The 18,021-nt window shown below is 50.5% G+C and overlaps 6 protein-coding genes across 6 annotated transcripts; 4 read left to right on the top strand and 2 right to left on the bottom strand.

Moving 5' to 3' along the window:
* Positions 1-193: 193 nt before the first annotated feature.
* GLOTRDRAFT_100870 (uncharacterized protein) lies at positions 194-1,063 on the top strand. Its single transcript, XM_007870298.1, has 6 exons — positions 194-332; positions 395-447; positions 501-514; positions 642-729; positions 786-863; positions 922-1,063. Exons 1-6 carry the CDS (start codon positions 250-252, stop codon positions 945-947), a joined length of 342 nt encoding a protein of 113 aa, XP_007868489.1. The 5' UTR covers positions 194-249; the 3' UTR covers positions 948-1,063.
* A 1,947-nt stretch (positions 1,064-3,010) lies between these two features.
* On the bottom strand, positions 3,011-5,858 carry GLOTRDRAFT_63876 (glycogen synthase). Its single transcript, XM_007870297.1, has 8 exons — positions 5,364-5,858; positions 4,820-5,299; positions 4,698-4,764; positions 4,446-4,641; positions 4,055-4,394; positions 3,566-3,997; positions 3,434-3,513; positions 3,011-3,378 (listed from the first exon to the last, which is right to left on the bottom strand). The coding sequence occupies exons 1-8, from the start codon at positions 5,808-5,810 to the stop codon at positions 3,213-3,215; spliced, it is 2,208 nt and encodes a 735-aa protein (XP_007868488.1). The 5' UTR covers positions 5,811-5,858; the 3' UTR covers positions 3,011-3,212.
* Positions 5,859-6,096: 238 nt separating this feature from the next.
* On the top strand, positions 6,097-7,720 carry GLOTRDRAFT_117249 (Aldo/keto reductase; the record flags this gene model as incomplete). Its single annotated transcript, XM_007870296.1, has 12 exons — positions 6,097-6,179; positions 6,232-6,251; positions 6,305-6,408; positions 6,460-6,563; positions 6,624-6,661; positions 6,711-6,918; positions 6,969-7,035; positions 7,085-7,130; positions 7,181-7,236; positions 7,286-7,326; positions 7,382-7,515; positions 7,567-7,720. Exons 1-12 carry the CDS (start codon positions 6,120-6,122, stop codon positions 7,718-7,720), a joined length of 1,032 nt encoding a protein of 343 aa, XP_007868487.1. The 5' UTR covers positions 6,097-6,119.
* A 5,666-nt stretch (positions 7,721-13,386) lies between these two features.
* GLOTRDRAFT_131481 (uncharacterized protein) lies at positions 13,387-13,951 on the top strand (the record flags this gene model as incomplete). The annotated part of the gene is made up of 2 exons (XM_007870295.1): positions 13,387-13,674; positions 13,742-13,951. The coding sequence occupies 2 exons, from the start codon at positions 13,387-13,389 to the stop codon at positions 13,949-13,951; spliced, it is 498 nt and encodes a 165-aa protein (XP_007868486.1).
* Positions 13,952-14,349: 398 nt separating this feature from the next.
* On the bottom strand, positions 14,350-15,361 carry GLOTRDRAFT_95208 (uncharacterized protein; the record flags this gene model as incomplete). The annotated part of the gene is made up of 6 exons (XM_007870294.1): positions 14,350-14,497; positions 14,546-14,658; positions 14,773-14,835; positions 14,888-15,037; positions 15,070-15,207; positions 15,308-15,361. 6 exons carry the CDS (start codon positions 15,359-15,361, stop codon positions 14,350-14,352), a joined length of 666 nt encoding a protein of 221 aa, XP_007868485.1.
* Positions 15,362-16,897: 1,536 nt separating this feature from the next.
* Positions 16,898-17,383, top strand: GLOTRDRAFT_23374 (uncharacterized protein; the record flags this gene model as incomplete). The annotated part of the gene is made up of 2 exons (XM_007869968.1): positions 16,898-17,107; positions 17,165-17,383. Coding segments are annotated over 2 exons (429 nt in total), but the record flags the coding sequence as incomplete, so codon positions are not given.
* Positions 17,384-18,021: the final 638 nt, after the last annotated feature.

Genomic DNA, 18,021 nt, shown 5'->3' with positions numbered 1-18,021 from the left:
TTACAAGCCATCCTGGGGACGAGAAGAAGCACAGCAGCTTGCAGGAGTGTCATAGATGGCTGTACATCGCCATTATGACGGAACAATGTTGTACACGAACGAACCCAAGCGTGAGGCCCCGTGCGAAAAGCACGTCGTCGCTACGTTAATGGTCGGCGCCTCTGCCCGATCTCTGAGATACGGCATGATGGATATAAGAATAGTCATCGACGGCGACGCTCTCCAATCCATACAACGTTTCTTGCCACAATGAGGTCTTCCTTTGTGTCTCTGATAGCTATCGCTGGCTTGGTTGCTCATGTCAGAGGTGATTCCTTCGTCATCAACACTCCGTAAGTTCATTTCCCGGATGTATATGCCCTCAGCAGCCAGATTAGACGCGTTTCCTGTTTAGCTCCGATGCAGTCGAATGCGAGGCGTTGGTCATCACCTGGTCCGGAGGAGTCGGTCAGTCCACCTACCCATCCTATACATTCCCAACTTTTAAAAGGCAGTACTAGCTCCCTACCGATTGGTCTGTTTGTCCCTTCGCCCTCTGCAATGACTGACCTGTAGGCTCATCGCATTGGGTAACACCAAAATAGAGGTATGGTCTCTAAATGCTGGATTCTTTGGTCGTATGCCGAGAGACATCTGCCCTCAGCATCAGAGCGGGCAGCCATCCTGTTCCCATCGACACGGAGAACGTTAGCGGCACTTCTTTTGTTTGGACCGTAACAGAGCCAGCAGGTGGGCACTCCTGTGAATGCATTACACCAAAACGTCGACTTACGATGCACATGCAGGAGACGAACTCTCGCTGGAAGTAACCGATTCTGCCGGGAGCGTTGCTCAAAGCTCTTTCTTTACAGTGCAGGCTGGATGTGAGTGGGACGTGTATACTAGACTGCCGTGACGGCCTGGGTTGACATGAGTCTGCAGCGGATGATAGCTGCATTCCGCAGTAACTCAGTGCAGATGTGATATCCCTTAGCTTAGCGTTTAATCGCTGGTTTAGCAGGATATGCGCCGATGCTTCTTTTTGACTCTAATGATACATGTGAGCTCACGACCCCTCAGCGCGATGACACCTGGAGTGATGTGTGTTGCCAACAATGATCTGCTCTCTAGCATTTGCATTCAATGTGGTCACCATGTGAGCATCTTCCGCTCCAACAGCCGTTAATTATACGTCGCGTTACGCGGACTATCAGCAGATGAGTGCCTCTCGATATAATCAAGCCACTATCCATAGTGGACGTGCACGCCGGCTCGGTGGTAAGAACCACGAATAGTCTCAGCAGGCTACGGGCCTTTCGTCACGGCTTGCTCTCGTGCGCGAATGGAGGGGGAGGGGGAGCGCCCAGGATCACTGATTCTATACAATTGCCTCCCAAGTGTTCGGTGCTGTCATTCGGTTCTCTGAAAGATCGCCTCTAGAGGGGCTTACCTGTGGCCTTTATGCATCACCTCTCGGACGTCCTACGATCATAGTGTCTCCCTTCTTGTCCCTCATAGCTGTAGCTGCCTTCGTCGCTGGTGTTGTAGGCGACCCTCTCATTGTAAATACACCGTAACTTGACTATGCCGGAGTGCACTCAGCTGGGGTACTGTGTGTCTTCTGTTTGAAGTGCAGATGCCGTCGAGTGCGAGCCATTCAACATTAGCTGGTCCGGAGGAGTCGGTGAGTAGGGATATTTTCGTATTTTTTTGGCGTTTTTCTGACGGCACTGTCAGCGTCCTACCAGCTGGTTCGTCATGGTCATCTTCATTTGCTGTCCCTTCACCGTAGTTGACTTGCGATGTTGAACGGCGACTAGACGTATGTGCTTTCGAGACAAGCTATTGTAGCATATGCTGAGTGACAGTTATCCGCAGCATTCGAGCGGGCGCCCACCCAATTCCCATCGATTATGAGGGAGTGAGCGGGACTTCGTACGTTTGGACTGTAACGGAATCAGTGGGTGGGTAGTTTTATTGCCATCTCGACTCTGCCAAATTTCATAAGACATGCTCAGATGTGGAACTGTCGCTGGAAGTGACCGATTCCGACGGAGGCATTGCGCAGAGCTCGTTCTTCACAGTGCAATCTGGATGTAAGTGGATGTAATTAAATTCTCGCGACGGCCTACGCCTGACACCAATCTGTAGCGGATGATAGTTGTATTCCGCAGTAATTTTGGTTCGGCTGTGACGCGCCTGAAATATTAAATGCATCGTTGTATCACAGGGCATGCGCCCCGCTTCCATCCTTCGCTCGATAGTAGCCCGAGTGCGCAAGATATCACGCCCGCGAGTCGAATCGTGTTCACCCCGTTCGTGCCAGTCCCATAAGCATTTATGAGCGATTTCGGCGCATATACCAACACGCCATAGCGGAACCCGTCTGTCTGTCTGCATCACAGACGTACGTTTACAATTCTAGCTCCCGCACACTCACACAGAGATAGAAGTACTCCCGTCCCCCCAGCGTCCGCAACGGCACCTACCCCATCGCCATCACGGACGTCTTCCACATGCACAGCTAGCCGCCAAAGGAGCACGCAGGTGCGCATCCGTCTCCCCCCCTAGATTTTCCTAGGTACTCACATCACCGTCTTGAATTATGTATTTGGCGACGGCCTGTTCGTCCAGGTGTCACACTCGACAAACAGTGACAGCGGCACTGCTACTACTTCCCTGTTCGATCTTCCATTCGGACGTGAGTAGACTTCATCTTGCCTGCCGCAGCCGACTCGGATACAAGCGTGAGCGACCGAACTACCTGTTACTTCAACGATATATAGCTCAGCACTCACCTTCTAGACCGAAGACAGATGCTCAGTCGGTAAGTATCGGAGACCCTACTGTAGGGGCATAGAACTCCAGGACAGCCATAATAGATGATGCCCTTGAGTCTGCTCTTGGGCGGACGTAACTGGATGGGCGCACCATAAAATGCTTGGTGCCGTTTGAGCATGTCCTTCGGTGGAGAACCATCGATGTCGAGCACAATGCCTCGCGTTGTAGGTCCATATTGACACTTCTGGTCAGCACATCCAATAGGATCGGGCCCGGAACTTATGGTATGAATACTCATTTGTAGATTCAAGTACTCAAATCATACATGTTGATCATAGCCGCGGTATGTTGCAGGTTGCCAAGGTATGTAGGATATCTTCCAAGCAATCACCTCAACCGTTCGACCTCCTCGCCCTCGCGATCGCTGTTCCTCGTCCATGTCAGCAATTTCACTATTTCCCGTTCACGCCGTTAACAGGAGCATCTCCAACGTTGCTCAAAGCCGCATCCGCCTTGCGCAGGTCATTCTCCGTGAGACTCCTGAAAGTACCTCCGCCGGGAGTGCTTGCGCCCGACACAACAGAGCTGGCGCGAGATCTGACCTTCATAACGAGAGGGCTGGAAGGGAGTCAGTCAATGAACAATTGAAACAGATTGGCAAACATCCACATACAAAGGATAACCTTCCTCCTCGTCTTCTTGTTGAGAAGGCCAGTTGAACCCTCGGTAATCACTAGTCTTCAATCGCTCCATCTGGAAACGCACAGGTGAGTAGGTCATACACGACGAAGAATCCACCATGTACCTCCTCGGTCAACGTCCCAATGTCACCAGGTGTCGCCATACCCGACATCCTGAACCGCGGGCTCGGCGGCACCGACGGCATCATCCTGTCAATGCCCGCACCGAAGTCGAACTCCTCCTCGTCGTTGCCGTAGAACGCGTCGGGGTACGCGCGGCGCAGCGCAAGCTGGCGCGCCTTAGAGTACTCCATGCCGAGGTTCTTCCAGTCGAGCAGCGGGCTCAGGCGCTCAACGCGGTTCCGCTGGTTGATCCGCTGGCGCTTCGTCTTGTTGCAGAACTGGAACATGCACGTCGTAAGCGAGTTGACGGAGTCCTCGACGGACTGCATGCGCCTGTCGATGATGTAGCAGCCCTCGTCTTCGGGACGTTCGATCAGGTCTTGCATGAAGCAGCCGAAACCAGAGAGGTTGGTCGTGATCGAGGGTATACCCATCTGAATATCTCTCAGTGTCGAAGTAACTAGCTTTGGTATCAAGACAAGTGCACTTACGACTGTACATTCCGCAGGAGTGTATCCCCATGGCTCATAATAACTCGGGAACACGCCCAAATGGCAACCACGGACGAACTCCTCATAGTCGAGACCCAGAATGGGGTTATTCGAATTCAGAAAATCGGGGTGGAAGATGATCTTCACGCGGTCGTGCGAGTGATTGAACAGCTGCACTCGCCGGATCTGGTTCAGGATAGGGTCATTGGCGTCGTCGACCATGTTGTGCGTCGTAATCGGCGGGAGCGAGTTGCGCTTGAGTGCAAAGATCCGGCGTTTCAGGAGGACTTTGTCTTCTTCTGAAAGGAAGTCGTCTGGCGTGGGCATAATACCGTGTTCCCTAGGAAAGATATGAGTGGACTTCGGCCCAAGAAACTTTCAATAAGCTTACCCGTTGGACCGCATGGCATGCTCGAATAGTCGCATCCCGATACGATTTTGGATCTCCGTGACAGTATCACGCAGTTGCTTTGTGACGGCTTGACCCTTCAAGGCTTCGATTGTATACGAGGAAGTGGCTGCAGGCATGATGATAAATGCGACAACCGTCATCTTGGAGTTCGCCTTTTGCAGGCGATAATTCAGACCTGCATGACTTATGTTACCGAACGAAACAACAGGTAGACAAACGATGTGAACCCACGTGCTAATGACTCAATAAACATATCGACACCCTTGTTTCGATACTCATACCGACCGGCGGTGAACATCTGTTTCGGAGGTCAGTCTCTTTTCCACAAGTGACAGCATAGCAAAGACACGCACGTAGAGCGTGTTATCGAGGTCAAAGTCATAGTGGCCGTAGAAATGTCCGCGGATGAAGTCGTGAATCTTTTGTTTTGCGGTTTGATGTAGATTTTGGAACTCGTGCATAGCCTGGAACTTGACGACGTTCAGGCCGTTCGGCAGGACGCCGTCAGGTTTGCGTTTGAGCAGATGCTCGGATTCATAGGCGGTGATGTGAGAGACGGTGGTGAAAACATCGGCACAGTGGGCGGAGGAGCGTTCTATGCAATAACGGTGGTAGATACCGCGCTTGCCAGCTTCGTGGTCGACATCAAAGTACTGGAGGTTGTTGTAGAAGTCCACGGAGCCAGCACACAGATACCGTCCGAGGAGGGTGGCGTGGGTTGTGAATACAGTCGTCACGTCGATGTGTCGTTTCCGGCACAATGGGATTGCGAGACCAGCCTGCCATTCGTGGAAGTGCGCGATGACCGCGGTATGAAGTTGGCGAGCAACGTACTGAACGAAATAGTAGACGCGTCAAAAGCAGGAAAAAGAACGACAAAGGATTCTGTCTACTTACCTCGCCGAGGAACCATGCAACCAGGTACCCGAAAACTACTGTCTCGTTCGTCTCGTGGTCGTTTGGAGGGGTAGGGATACCAGCGAGATTCCAGAGGTCGCCCTTCCACTCATCCAACCGTGAGTACTGACTGCCGGTATCAAATAGCAGGACATGCGGAGCGCCTTCAATCAACCATCGCCCATACAAGCATTTGACACCCTTAGCGCGCATCGCGTCCAGGGACGCTGCTAGATCGGGGTCTGAGGGCTCCTCCGCCTCGACTTCCATGGGTGCCGTCTTGTAGCTGAGAGGGCCGATAAGGCAATACCTGTCGCCGAACTCTGAGACGGTGACGGGGACCTTCGTCTTGATGACGGTGTAGATTCCGCCGACTTTGTTGGCGACCTCCCAGGCGCACTCGAAGAGGATGGGGTTGCGAATGTCGCGTTTGATGGGCTCGGACATTGTGGACGACGGCGACAAAGAGGAGAGATGGACGCGATAGGGAGGCGGGGACGATGGACTTATATAGGAGAAAGCTGGAGCCGGGACGCAGAACAGTCTGGGGAAACGCGTCCACTGTCCAGGAACTCGATGACCTCATTCGGCCGCACGTGGCCTTCCCCGCACTCGCCTTCGCGTCTGCCGTAAACACACGACGCCGCCTCCCGGGCTTCCGGTTCCACCCGCCGGTATGAACGAACTTAGTTTGCAGACAAAGTTCGTCGTAAATAGCCATGGGGGAGGCGCCGCGTGTCCCTCCTTGTCGCAGCCATGGCACAAATCCTGAGACTGGGCGGGTCTGCCTCTAACGTGATTGTCGGGAAGATCGGGGTCAGTAACATCGAACTGATCACATTGGGTGCGAGCTCACAGCACAGGATAGCATGGTTTAATGATGATGACGTTCGTCTGCCCCCCCGCACTTTTCCCGGTGCCCGACTGTTTGTTCCTCGTAGATGGAAGGCCAACGTGAGCCCCGAACAGGATCAACAATGCTTCGAAGCAATCAAGGCGGGCGTGGACGCGCTCCCGCCGGGCGCGAAGATGTTTATCAATAGCGGCACGTCGCCCATGTACGCGTCGTCTTCGATGCACTGACAGGCTCCAGCAGGCGAATTCTATGGACCCAACCTCTCGACCGCCAACTTGGAGATGCTGTCGCGCTTCTTTGAGAAGTATCCAGAGTACGCCGACAAGACATTTCTCTCGGTAAAGGCGCGTAATGCCGGTCTGATACCATATGGCCGTTTAACGCCGCCTGTCGATATCAATCAGGGTGGATTGAAGCATCTGAGCTTCGAGCCTGATGCATCGTCAGTCTTTTGTCCTTCACATCTTTTCATCCGCTGATAACTCCCGTAGCCCCGAGAATCTGCGACGCAGCATCGACAACATCAATGCAGCCCTGCGTGGGACCAAGCGTGTCGACCTCTTCCAGTCGGCGCGCGTCGATCATCGAGTGCCGATCGAAGATGCGATCAAGACCATGAAAGGTCTGATTGACGAAGGCAAGTTCGACCACATCGGCATGTCCGAATGTCGTGCAGATACTCTCAGGCGAGGGAACTCGGTGCGTCGTAGTCTTCGACCTCTACCGCGACATTTGTCCATCCCGCCTAGGTTCATCCGATTACGGCCGTCGAAATTGAAGCCAGTCCCTGGTCTTATGAGGACGAAACCAAGAAAGGTACTCTGCCTTGTTGGTAACTACTCATCTTTGCTTACCTGCACTTCAGTCATTGCAACGGCGCAAGAACTCAACATATCTGTTGCGGCGTACTCGTGAGTGACGGGCTGCTCTCTATTCATGATGTACCGAGCCCCTGGGATAGGCCGCTTGGGAGGGGTTTCCTGGCAGGCCGGTGGCAAAGCATTGATGATCTCCCCGGTATGCCCTTCCAACACTAGGATCTCACTGGGTACTGAATGCACTTTAGCTGATGATAGAAGAAGGAATTTTGCAAGATTTAAACCAGAGGTATGTTACACTTCATCAAGGCCTTGAGTAATATCAATGATGTCATTTCTTGCAGAATTTTGAGCACAATATCATGATAGTGAAAGCTGTGAAAGCCCTGGCTGACAAGAAGGGCATTACCCCAGCCCAGCTGTGCATTGCCTGGGTAGCTCACCTAGGCCCCCATATGCTCCCTATCCCTGGGTCCTCGTGAGTATCCTGATATCTTTGTGGGGGTTCGAGACTCATGAAGGTACCTAGCCACAAAGATCGTACACTGGAGAATGTGGCTGCTGCAAATGTAGACTTGTCTTCAGAGGATATGGATTCTATTGGTAGGATCCTGTTGCAATATCCTGTTAAGGGTGGGCGGTACTGGGATGCTAGTGAAGCTGAGCTGCATTTGTGGGGTTGAGTGGGCTTCACAATGAAACTACCTGTGTAAGTATGGTTGTGTATGCAGATAGATTGTAATCCTGGTGGATCACAATGTCGCTTGGACATCCAACTTCAGACTCTGTGGGTCTCTCACTTTGTTGTCATGTGCTGTCTCTTTTCCTCCTAGTTCATTGTTACCCTGTGTACCTATCACATTCTTTTCTCTAGGATATATTAGGCTTGCTAATAACACTGCATGAAACTGAAAAGAAAAAACAAAGTCACATGAGCCATGTGACTTAACCCAAATGTAATTACTGCGGCTGGACCAGTGTATTATGCAGTGAACTTCCTGTACAAGTATTACACTGCATTATAGTATGACTATCTATGTGGGAAGATTTTGCCTTCAAATGTCACAATTTTCCTGGTCAAAGACCAGGTATTGAAGCTTGAGCATAGATCCCCAAGCTGTGCCTGACTTTCCAGTCCTACTGTATGAATTCCAAGTGCCAGGTGTGGTGATGATAGGCCTCACATCAGGAAAATGGCAAACTCCTTTTTGGCCCCTATGGCATACTTACTTTGCAAATAAGCCTGAATAAGAGCAGAGTGGGCCTATTTCACCTTATCTCTGTAATCCCTGTAGATTACATCATCATTCAACTTCACATTTTGGACTCTGCAACTGTCTTTAGTGTTGTCACTCACTCTTGTTTTCCCTAGTTCTAGTCTATCATCCTTGCCTGTACTTAGCGTATCCCTATGTGATAGCATGGTCCACTCAGTTCCCTGGCTCAACTTCGCTAATGTTGCAAGATCCAATGTGGACAGGCTTCCAATCCCACCTTATAAGGCACCTGAGCAGCCTGTAAGTAGCTTGAAAGTCTGAAATAAGACCAATAGGTCCACTCCTTGCTGGCAAGTCCAGTACCATTTTCCTGATGCAAGGACATCTGAGCCCTGAAAATGTGACTTCACCTAGCTTATTCAATGAAGGCAAATTTGGTCTGAGCACCCTCACTGGCCAGGATTACATCTGGAGCTAATAGAAGATCACAAATGACTTGGGACTGGGCTTGCATGTTCTGTCTGGGTCAGCTGTGTAGGACTTAATTCGAAGGCTGCACTGCCCTGCATTAGTTCTGCAAGCTTCATGACCTCATTTACAAGTACACCATCACCTCCCCTCTACATTCAAATTATGTCTGCTCCTGAACACCTCAGTCAGATGTAAGTTCCTTCATCACCAAGAAGCTGACAGTCGTAATAGCAGCATTTCTGCAGCCGGACCAAGGGTACACATGGCTGATACGTCTGCAAATCAAACTTGCAGTGGTCCAATCTCCAATCTCATGGCCATCTCCTTCAAGACCATTTGGCATGGGTTCAATGTGTGAAGATCATAGGATGGTTGGAAGTATGGGTAGGGATGCTTGAGGGTCGTCTGTGGCAGTGAGTGGGTGTATGGGATGTGTATGGTTGGGGCAAAGAATATTTGTATTCCCATTTGATGTCTTTTGTGGCCTGTTAGGAAGCGATGTCCTAACTAGTCGTCTTGAGATGACTGGGCCATGTGCCAACAGTTATGTTGTCACTACCTCAGCAAGCGTACTGAAAGGTAAGTCTGGCCGGGCCAATGCCATTGGTCAAGTCAAGAGTCCAGGTAATCACTGTATTCAACAGGAGGTTGAACTAAGGAATACATAGGTTTTCCTGCAGTATATATAGTGTTAATATTGAATGTTCATTACCTTTTCCTACAACTCGGACCGCCCGTAGTGTAGCGTAGGATTCCTGTAGTATACCTAGTTCTGACGCGTTCCGGAAATGCCCGCGACGCGCAGACTTTTTGTGCGCATCGCCGCCGCTTGTTTTCCTCAGTTGTTCTATCACCGACTGAGGTATGTTTCTCTCTGTAGATGTACTATACTTAGCTGACATGTATTGCAGCGTCTGTTATTAGGTAGAGCACACTAATACAGTCGTTCTATCACCGACTGAGCGTCTGTTATTAGGTTATGAGCCCAAGCGGCTCCCTTTAGGGCTGCTCTGACTCAGAATCCAGAGTGACTGAAGATTATTCTCTGCTTCCTCGTATTTGCTCTCTTCGGCTCTATCTACTTGGTCTAGCTCCTACGACGGCAAGTCTGTCGTAGTTGCATGTCTACTAGCCCATCGGAGACACCATTGCCACCATCTCCTGCCAACACACCTCGACCTCATTCCGGCTCGACTTCATCGACCCACTCATCTCGCTCAACTACTCCAATGCCCTCGGAGACTCATCAGTGCTGGACTTTGCCCCCGAGTACTCAGGACATGCGTCTCATGAATTAAGGGAGTTATTTTGTCTGGAGCAAGAGGATGATTGCAACGTTTATGTACACCCAGGTTTTGGATGTGGTCCAGGGGACTTCGGTGCATCCCCCAGATACAGATAAGGCTGGCCAGGAGGATTGGGATGCGAAGGACAGTGCTGCTCAGGTGATGCTCTTGAATGCGATCGACAATGTCATTGTTGCCAAGGTTGCGAACTTGGGTATGTCGCATCTTATGTGGGTCAGCCCTCTCCACGGAGTTCAGCCAGACTGGCTCGGGATCACTCATCTTGTGGTTCCGCCGACTCGTCTGGCCCATGCCCATGGATGGCGACCCTGCTGCCCACGTTACATCCTATCAAGAAGCTGTCAGCCATCTCACTACCGCTGGCTTCAACATCCCTGCTTTTGTTACTGCCACCATTCTCCTTTCCACTCTTCCATCTGAGCCTGGCAACCCAGATTCCTGGAACCAGTTTGTCGCCGGCATCAAGATCGACAAGACCACCACTCTCTCCACCGTCGTCAATGCTATCTTGGAGGAGAAGCGTCGCCGTACTGAGCCTTCTGTCGAGGGTCAGTCAGGTGAGAATGCTTTCGCTGCTAAGATTTGGGATGCTCGCCATTGTGGCAAGGCGTTCTGTCACAACTGTAAGCAGGAGGGGCATGAGATGAAGGACTGTTGGTCTCCTGGAGGGGGGAAGGAGGGGCAGGGGCTGAAGAAGAAGCATCAATGGAAGAAGAGGGGCAAGGACAAAGCCCATGTTGCTGAAGATGGAGAGGAAAGTGATTCTGATGATGTATCTCATCTTGTCGTTGAGGAGAAAGCTTATGCTACTGTTGTTTCTGCTTATTCTCTGAGTGAACCAGTGAGCACCTCAGCCTCCTCATCACCTCCAACCATTTCCTCTTGCTCAGGAGACTCGACCTACATCTCGAGCACGTGTACGAGCCCAAGCACCATCATAGACTCTGGAATGAGTTCCCATATTCATTCCATTTGCGCCGACTTCGCTTCCTGTTCACCTAGAAACTCTGGCACTGTCTCAGGTTTCGGCAACAGCACTATGTTGATTTAAGGTCGAGGAGAAGCTCACATCGTCGCCAGACATCCGAAGGGTGGCGAGACTCTGGTGAAGCTTCAGGACGCTATCTACATCCCTAATTCCTCCCCGACACTCATCTCTGTCTCTCGGTTCGATGACACTGGCTATTATATGCTCTTTGGCGGTGGCCGGTGCATTCTATTCGAGAAGAAAGACGGTGGACGTCTTATTCGAGATGTCCTGTCAAAGGAGAAGGTCTTTGGGACTGGTACGAAGCGTCGAGACCACCTCTACCACCTTGACAAGCCTCCAAAAGAGAAGTCTTTCTCCACCAGTAAGTCCTCCAGTAAACTCCATCAGCTTCACTGTTGTCTCGGTCATGTCGGGATGGACACGGTGAAAGCGCTGGTTCGTATGGGGAGATTTCCTTCATTGAGGATCTCCAAGGCAGAGCTTAATGCTCACCTACCTCTCTGCATGTCTTGTATGAAGGGCAAGATGACGTGAGCCTCTTTTCCACCATCAGATAGTGGTCAGATTGAGGGCCTTGATATTTTGGGTTTGGTCCATACCGATCTTTGGGGGCCATCCCAGGTCCTTTCGCTTGATCATTCCAGATACGCGATTACCTTTACGGACCACAAATCTTGTTGGCTTTGGGTCTATTTCCTGAAGCGCAAGTCAGAGGTTTTCGATTGCTTCAAGCATTGGCTGGCGGAGGTGGAGCAGGAGACTGGGAAGAAGCTGGTGATGATCCACTGCGATAACGGCAAGGAGTTTATCTCTCAGCAGTTGAAGGCTTATTGCGCTGAACGTGGGATCCATATCGAGACGACGTCACCCTATACTCCAGAACAGAATGGTGTCGCGGAACATCAAAACCGTACAATCTTTGATCTGGTGCGCACCATCCTTATTGATTCTGCTCTCCCTCTATCCATGTGGGCTGAGGCTGTTGCCTATGTTGTCTACACCCACAATCACATGCCTACCAGCGCTCTTGATGGCAAGAGTCCTTTCGAGGTCCGGTTCCCTAGCCAGAAGCCGGACTTCTCCTTCATGCACCGCTTTGGTTGCAAGGCTTGGGTTTACGACAATGACCCTAAGCGCAAGAAGCTGGATGCTCGTGCTCGTGAGTACATCTTTACTGGCTATTCACCAACCCAGAAGGCATATCGTCTATATGAGAGGAAGACTCGTTGTCAGACAATGTTATCGTTCGAATGCCAAACTGCACTGTTGCCACATGCTGAATGTCATCCCCCTCCAGGCTGGAAGTGTACCACTACTACCAGCATCAAGCCGAAGAGACCTGTACATACAGGTCGGTCTTGGAAGGTCTGGTAGATGCGGACTTCAACAACTGGTTGGGGGTAGGAAACAAAGACCTATACAACATATCCTTTGAGCGTGCCAAGCACCTTCTGTTAATGGGAGAAAGGATGAGGGCAAGTATTGGGAGAGGAACTGTGTAGAATGCTCTAGAAGGACTGAAAGTGTTCCATGATTGGCCAAGGATCGTTCTCACCTTACTGTTTATGCTTTTCCCATGCTATTGTTAAAGATTTTCCCACCCCTTGCTCTTGATTTCACATGCACTTTTGTTTTTGTCCATGCTCTTCTCGCCTTATTGTTTACCACTTTCCCATGCCTATTGTTTTGGCTTAGTCACCCATGTTCTCAAAGCTTCAGGGATTGGCTGGAGTTGGATGACTCATACCACTCTCTCACACTATTGTTTACCTTTTCTCACACTATTGTCTCCTCCCAAGTATCTTCCCACCCTATTGTTTGTAATTTCAAATTACTGTAGGGTATATAAAGAGCTCAGTAGAGAGAGGAACCATAGGATCAATCTATCTGGGATCCCCCAGTAGAGCTATTTGCCTGTCAAGTCAATCAGACCTTGTCCCTACTGTGGGATAAGAATTGTCTGGACTCTGATTGTCTGAAGCACCTCAGTGTAGGGAAGGACTGCAGTACTGTCTGCTGTCTGCTTCAGTTAGCTCAAATCTGTCTTGGAATATAAGACTGGGTTATTGGAAGTCTGTCATTAGACTCCATTGACCTGTGTTAGCTCTCTACCTTCATTCTCAGCTAGACTCTAGTAGTCAGCTACCTATTTAGTATCTATCAGATTACCACCACAATATCAGGGTCTGTGTTAATTGGAAACTTATCCTACCTCTCGAACACAAGGGAACTGCTCGACCAACATTAAATCCAGCTTGGGGCTTTCCACTTAGTAAATTCTAGGTAGATTTATATCCGTCGCAAGTTCTGCTGACATCGTAAGATTGTTTTGTCAATCCACGTTCGATTTGATGAACACCTTAATGGCTGGGAGTGATCTTTGGCCGAGGGGGAGTATAAGGAGTTTGATTCGATTTTTCAACCTGACTCTGATGACTCTGACGACTCTGAACCATCCGCCCAAACCTCTCACTCATCCTCTGTTCCTTCTACATCTTCTGGTGATCGTCATCCTGATGATGAAGAGCCACCACCAACACCTCCTGTTCCTCAGCCTCCTTCTCCTGCTCATGATCCTCCAGCACCACCACCACCAGTACCAGCACCTTCTTGCAAGCGTGGTCGTCAACCTGGTCCTCGTCCACCCCCAGGTGAGCCTACACGCCGCTCTACCCGCTTAGCGAAAACTGCTGCTTCTGGTGGAACGAGTGCGGACAGTCAGGGCTCAGGGGAGAGCCTTCAGAGGTTCCTGCTGCCACGCCATCTACCTTGGATGCATCTGTCAGCAACTCTCAGGAAGTCATTCCAGAGACATCATCCTTGGTTCTTGTTCAGCGCACTCTTGCGGAATTTTGGGGCGACTATGCCTTCATTCTTTCTGGAGAGGAGCCTCGGAACTATAAGGAAGCTGTACACCACCAAGTCTAGCGCAGGTGCTACGCATGTGGCCGCGGCGCGTGAGCCACCGGCAAAAGCCACGGCGTAGGCCGGGTCGTCGCAGCTGCGACACACGTTTCCTGAATAATGGTTGCAGCATGCACGCACAGCAGGTGTCTTGCATGTACCGCTCCCTGTGCCTCACAGTTGTAGATTCTGGAGGCTGTCAGCGGAGATAGCTGATGTAGGCCTGTATCGTGGCCCGCTGTCAATTGTAGGCATTCTCATCTGTGCTCCCTCCGGCCTTGAACATGTTTTGATTACTGCTTTCTGTATTGTGTACACGAAACATACAGAATATATATTGGAACCATGCAGAGAATACATCCAGAATACTAGAGCAACACAATACATGCATTAGGTCAGATCGACATTTGCCACTATAATGCTCAATCCTTGCTAGGGGCCCTTCCGACATCGCGCACCACGTCGTTCACTGATTTCACCCAGTTAGGAACGGTAACGTTCGCGTCTGGCTCTTCGCCATCTCCGCGGCCATACTTGCTGATATCATCGTCGATGAATAGTTTCAAGCCACTAAAATCTCATTAGAAGATGTCAGTCTTACAGGGACAGGCGGCTTACTTCGAGGCAGCGATCTTATCCCCTTTCGCGTTCGTCCGGATCGCATCGAGCACCTTATCGACCTCCATCCAGAACTTCCCCTCGGTCTTTCCGTCCGTCCAGTAGACATCTCGCTATTAATAGAGTATCGTAGTGTAAGTGACAACGTGCGAAGGAGAATGATTAATTATACTAACCATGATAGCACAACGTGCAACGAGCTCCAGCGTCGTCACACATCCACTCACCCCCACAACCCTCCGAGCTAAGGTGTAGATGTCAACGCCGGAGTCAGGGCCCGCCTTCTTGATCTAGCAAGAGCCATGAAAAGGTGAATGCCACCGCAGTCGTTCTAGAGCCCACCTCATCTTTGATAGCACGACGGCGTTGCGTCAGGTGAGTACTGACTTCTTTCTCGACTTCCTCCCAATGCGCCCGATTCTTCTCAATACCGGCCGGTAAGTCGAAGTGTTCTTTCTTCACGATCTCCTGCATCAAAACTTGATATACCATCTTGTAATTCAAATCAGGAAGATGTTACTGACCAACAAACACTTGCTCGCCAGTTTCTCGCGGTAGCCGTACAGGGACGGGTCAACGAGAATAGCATGCGCATATTTCTTGAGGTTTGTCTGCGTGACCGCCGACAGACCAGACAGCTTCAGGTAAGTGTATCCACAATCCTAGGAATTAGCAAGTACTCGCCTTCAAGTTTTCAGACGGACCAGCCCACGTCTGGATGCGCTGCTGATCGATTGTCTGCGTTGTTTGATCTGTACGCACCAGACGTGCATAGATCTTGGTAAGCTGTTTGTCGATGCTTAACTGCCAGGACATTCACGTCGGGTGTTAGTGCGTGTGGCTCCGGTGCTGTAATTCCACTGCGAAAGGCCACATGACTCACTTTATTGAATGCGAGGACTTCGGCGGTCCCAACGGCATCCAGCTTGAGTTTCTTGCACTCCGCTTCGGTGAACAGTTTCAAGTTCATCCCTTGTGAACGACCCAGGGCTGTGGAAGATAGGAAGGGTGAACTATTTGAAGGATTATGTGCCAAATCGCCCAGGTGCTCTTCCTGTTCTTCGTCTAACGTATCAAGTCCACTAAATGCATTGTAAGTACGCTTTGTACCTCGATTCTCTGGGGACGGTGGTGCTGATGATGATCGCTGAGCTGGTGTGGCAGGAGACTGCGGCCGACGCGGGACCTGCATCGCAGACGACAGGCGATTCAAATCGACCATAGTGACTTCGAAAGGCAAGCAATACGATTTTTCGAAGAGCACAGAGCGGAAAATGAGACTGATTTTCTTCAGCTGCAGGCAGAGTGGTGGGTGAAGTCAAGAGAGTGGCGCGAAGAGTGCCGCGCGAGACGCGTCTCGCTTAAATAATGCGTGTGGCTTTGTGTGGCTCTGCAGATTGACACGAGGCCCGGCCTGTGGCACTTGTTTGCCTCAGACTGAGATTCGTGCCAAATTGCTCTGGTGCATTGCACTTGATCCATTAACTGAAGGATATATTGAACGAAATGCCCGCTCGCGGAAGCAAGAAATCCGTTGATCCTTGTAAGTACTCACCAATTTAAGTCCAGTCCTGGTTGACTGGAATCTTTCAGGCTTTGAAGAGATTTCGGATGACCGGTATAGATGCAAGCCCTGCGACTTGTATACTGGCAGTTCTCGATCGCTGGGCCGGACAGCTTTGACGGCCCATCTAACATATATCACCCATCAGAATGCGGTTAAGCATATGAACAGAGTAGTCGCAGAGCAACGAGAAGAAGAACAAAGTGCTCGTGCTGCTGACAATATTTCAGAAGAAGCCGTCTTACGTGCATGGTGCCGACCCAGTGGGGCAGCAAATACGGCTTCCGAGAAGCCGTCCAAACCATCGTACTCGCTATACCAAGATAATATCATCGTTGAAATGGGCGGAATATCCACGGGAGCGATGTACAATCGGCTTCAGGATGAGTATCGTGACTTCACGCTCTCAACGGCCATAAGAATGGGTGCTTCGTTGGGCGTCGAGTCAGACCGCGAACGTGCTCAACGAGATGGATTCTGCGACGAAGAGCTTATTGATAGCTTCTCTACTAATGTCATGCAAGATATGCAAACAATGGGTGGGTACTATATTGTGTGATGCTTGCGCTGTCTATTGACACGCTCTGAGACAGCCTTTACTGCTGATCCTAATGAAGATGAGAGTCATGCAAAACAGCACGGGTTTACTGGATACGGAGCATCTACCCCGTCCGAAGAATGGTTCCCTTATCCTAATAAGACGGTAGCTAGACATCCAGTGTGTCTGCCTATGTACATAGCTCACGCCCCATTCCTGGCTGTAGACTTTCCTGCTTGACACGCTAGATAATCTCCCGCGCTTGCGCATATCTGACAATCTCATGCAGGTGTTCCTATGGGTTATGCGCGAAGCAGGTGCAGCGCAGGTTCCATCATTCGATGCCTTTCGAAAGCTTCAAGATAAACTGCGCAAGGAATCTGGTATCAAAACTGTCAAGTGCCAATCACCTCTTGGCAACAACTTCTATATGAACGATATCGGCGCAATAATTGCGAAGGTACGTCTACAAGGTCCAGTAGGATCATGTGTAATGTCTGACGGCTATTGCACGTAGGACTATTCTAACCCATTGACTCGGCCACTCATGGTTCATTACCCCCACGAAACCAGTGGGCCCATATCAGAAGTTTGGCATGGCAAGAAGCTGTTAAAGGAAACGCCTCTAGAGCATCTCTGCCCGCATTACTTGGATGACTCCGGAAATTATTACTACGTGAATGAGATAGCAATGGTACGCAGTGGCAACTTCGTAATCCCGAGACGTTGGAAGCTTCGTGATGGGAAAGAACTATGGGCCGATGCATGGCCCGTGACACCAAACAACGATGGGACTGCAACATACTTGATCGACGACCAGCGGCTTGTGAACATCAAAGCTGCTGATCTCTTCCTCAACTATTTTGACCTATGTGAGCGAAGACAACTTCCGCCCTGCTGTGGTATGCTTAGGAATTACAATGGCTTTCTTCAGATACTGAAGCATGCCTTTTAGAACGCTCGAAGCATCATTTATCAGCAATGCCCAACTCCCTCCGCCGTCTCGCTCAAGGCGAACCCTTGTACTCCAGCTGGATTACCGTGTGGGCTGATGATGTCTCAGCCAATCGTTCCAAGTCTTGGAACAAACACTGGAACCTGTACATAACTCATGGTAACCTACCACGCAAACTCCTGCAGCAGGAATTCCATGTTCACTTCGCATCTACATCTCCCAACGCTACTGTTGCTGAGCAGTTTGCTGCTATGAAGCGCATGATCGAGTACGTATTTGCATACTAATGTATCCTGAATCAAAAGTGAATAGTTTACCCACTGACAGGGCATCGCAAACGGATCCGATACGGGTCCCTAGCCCTGGAGCGACGGAGTTCTCTCGCTTTAGGTTGTTTGTGAATGATGCCGATGCCGACA

Source organism: Gloeophyllum trabeum (genome assembly GCF_000344685.1).
Source record: "Gloeophyllum trabeum ATCC 11539 unplaced genomic scaffold GLOTRscaffold_00011, whole genome shotgun sequence".
Taxonomy (NCBI): Eukaryota; Fungi; Basidiomycota; class Agaricomycetes; order Gloeophyllales; family Gloeophyllaceae; genus Gloeophyllum; species Gloeophyllum trabeum.
The sequence above is the reverse complement of the archived record's forward strand: the minus strand, read 5'-3'. Positions and strand labels throughout refer to the sequence as shown.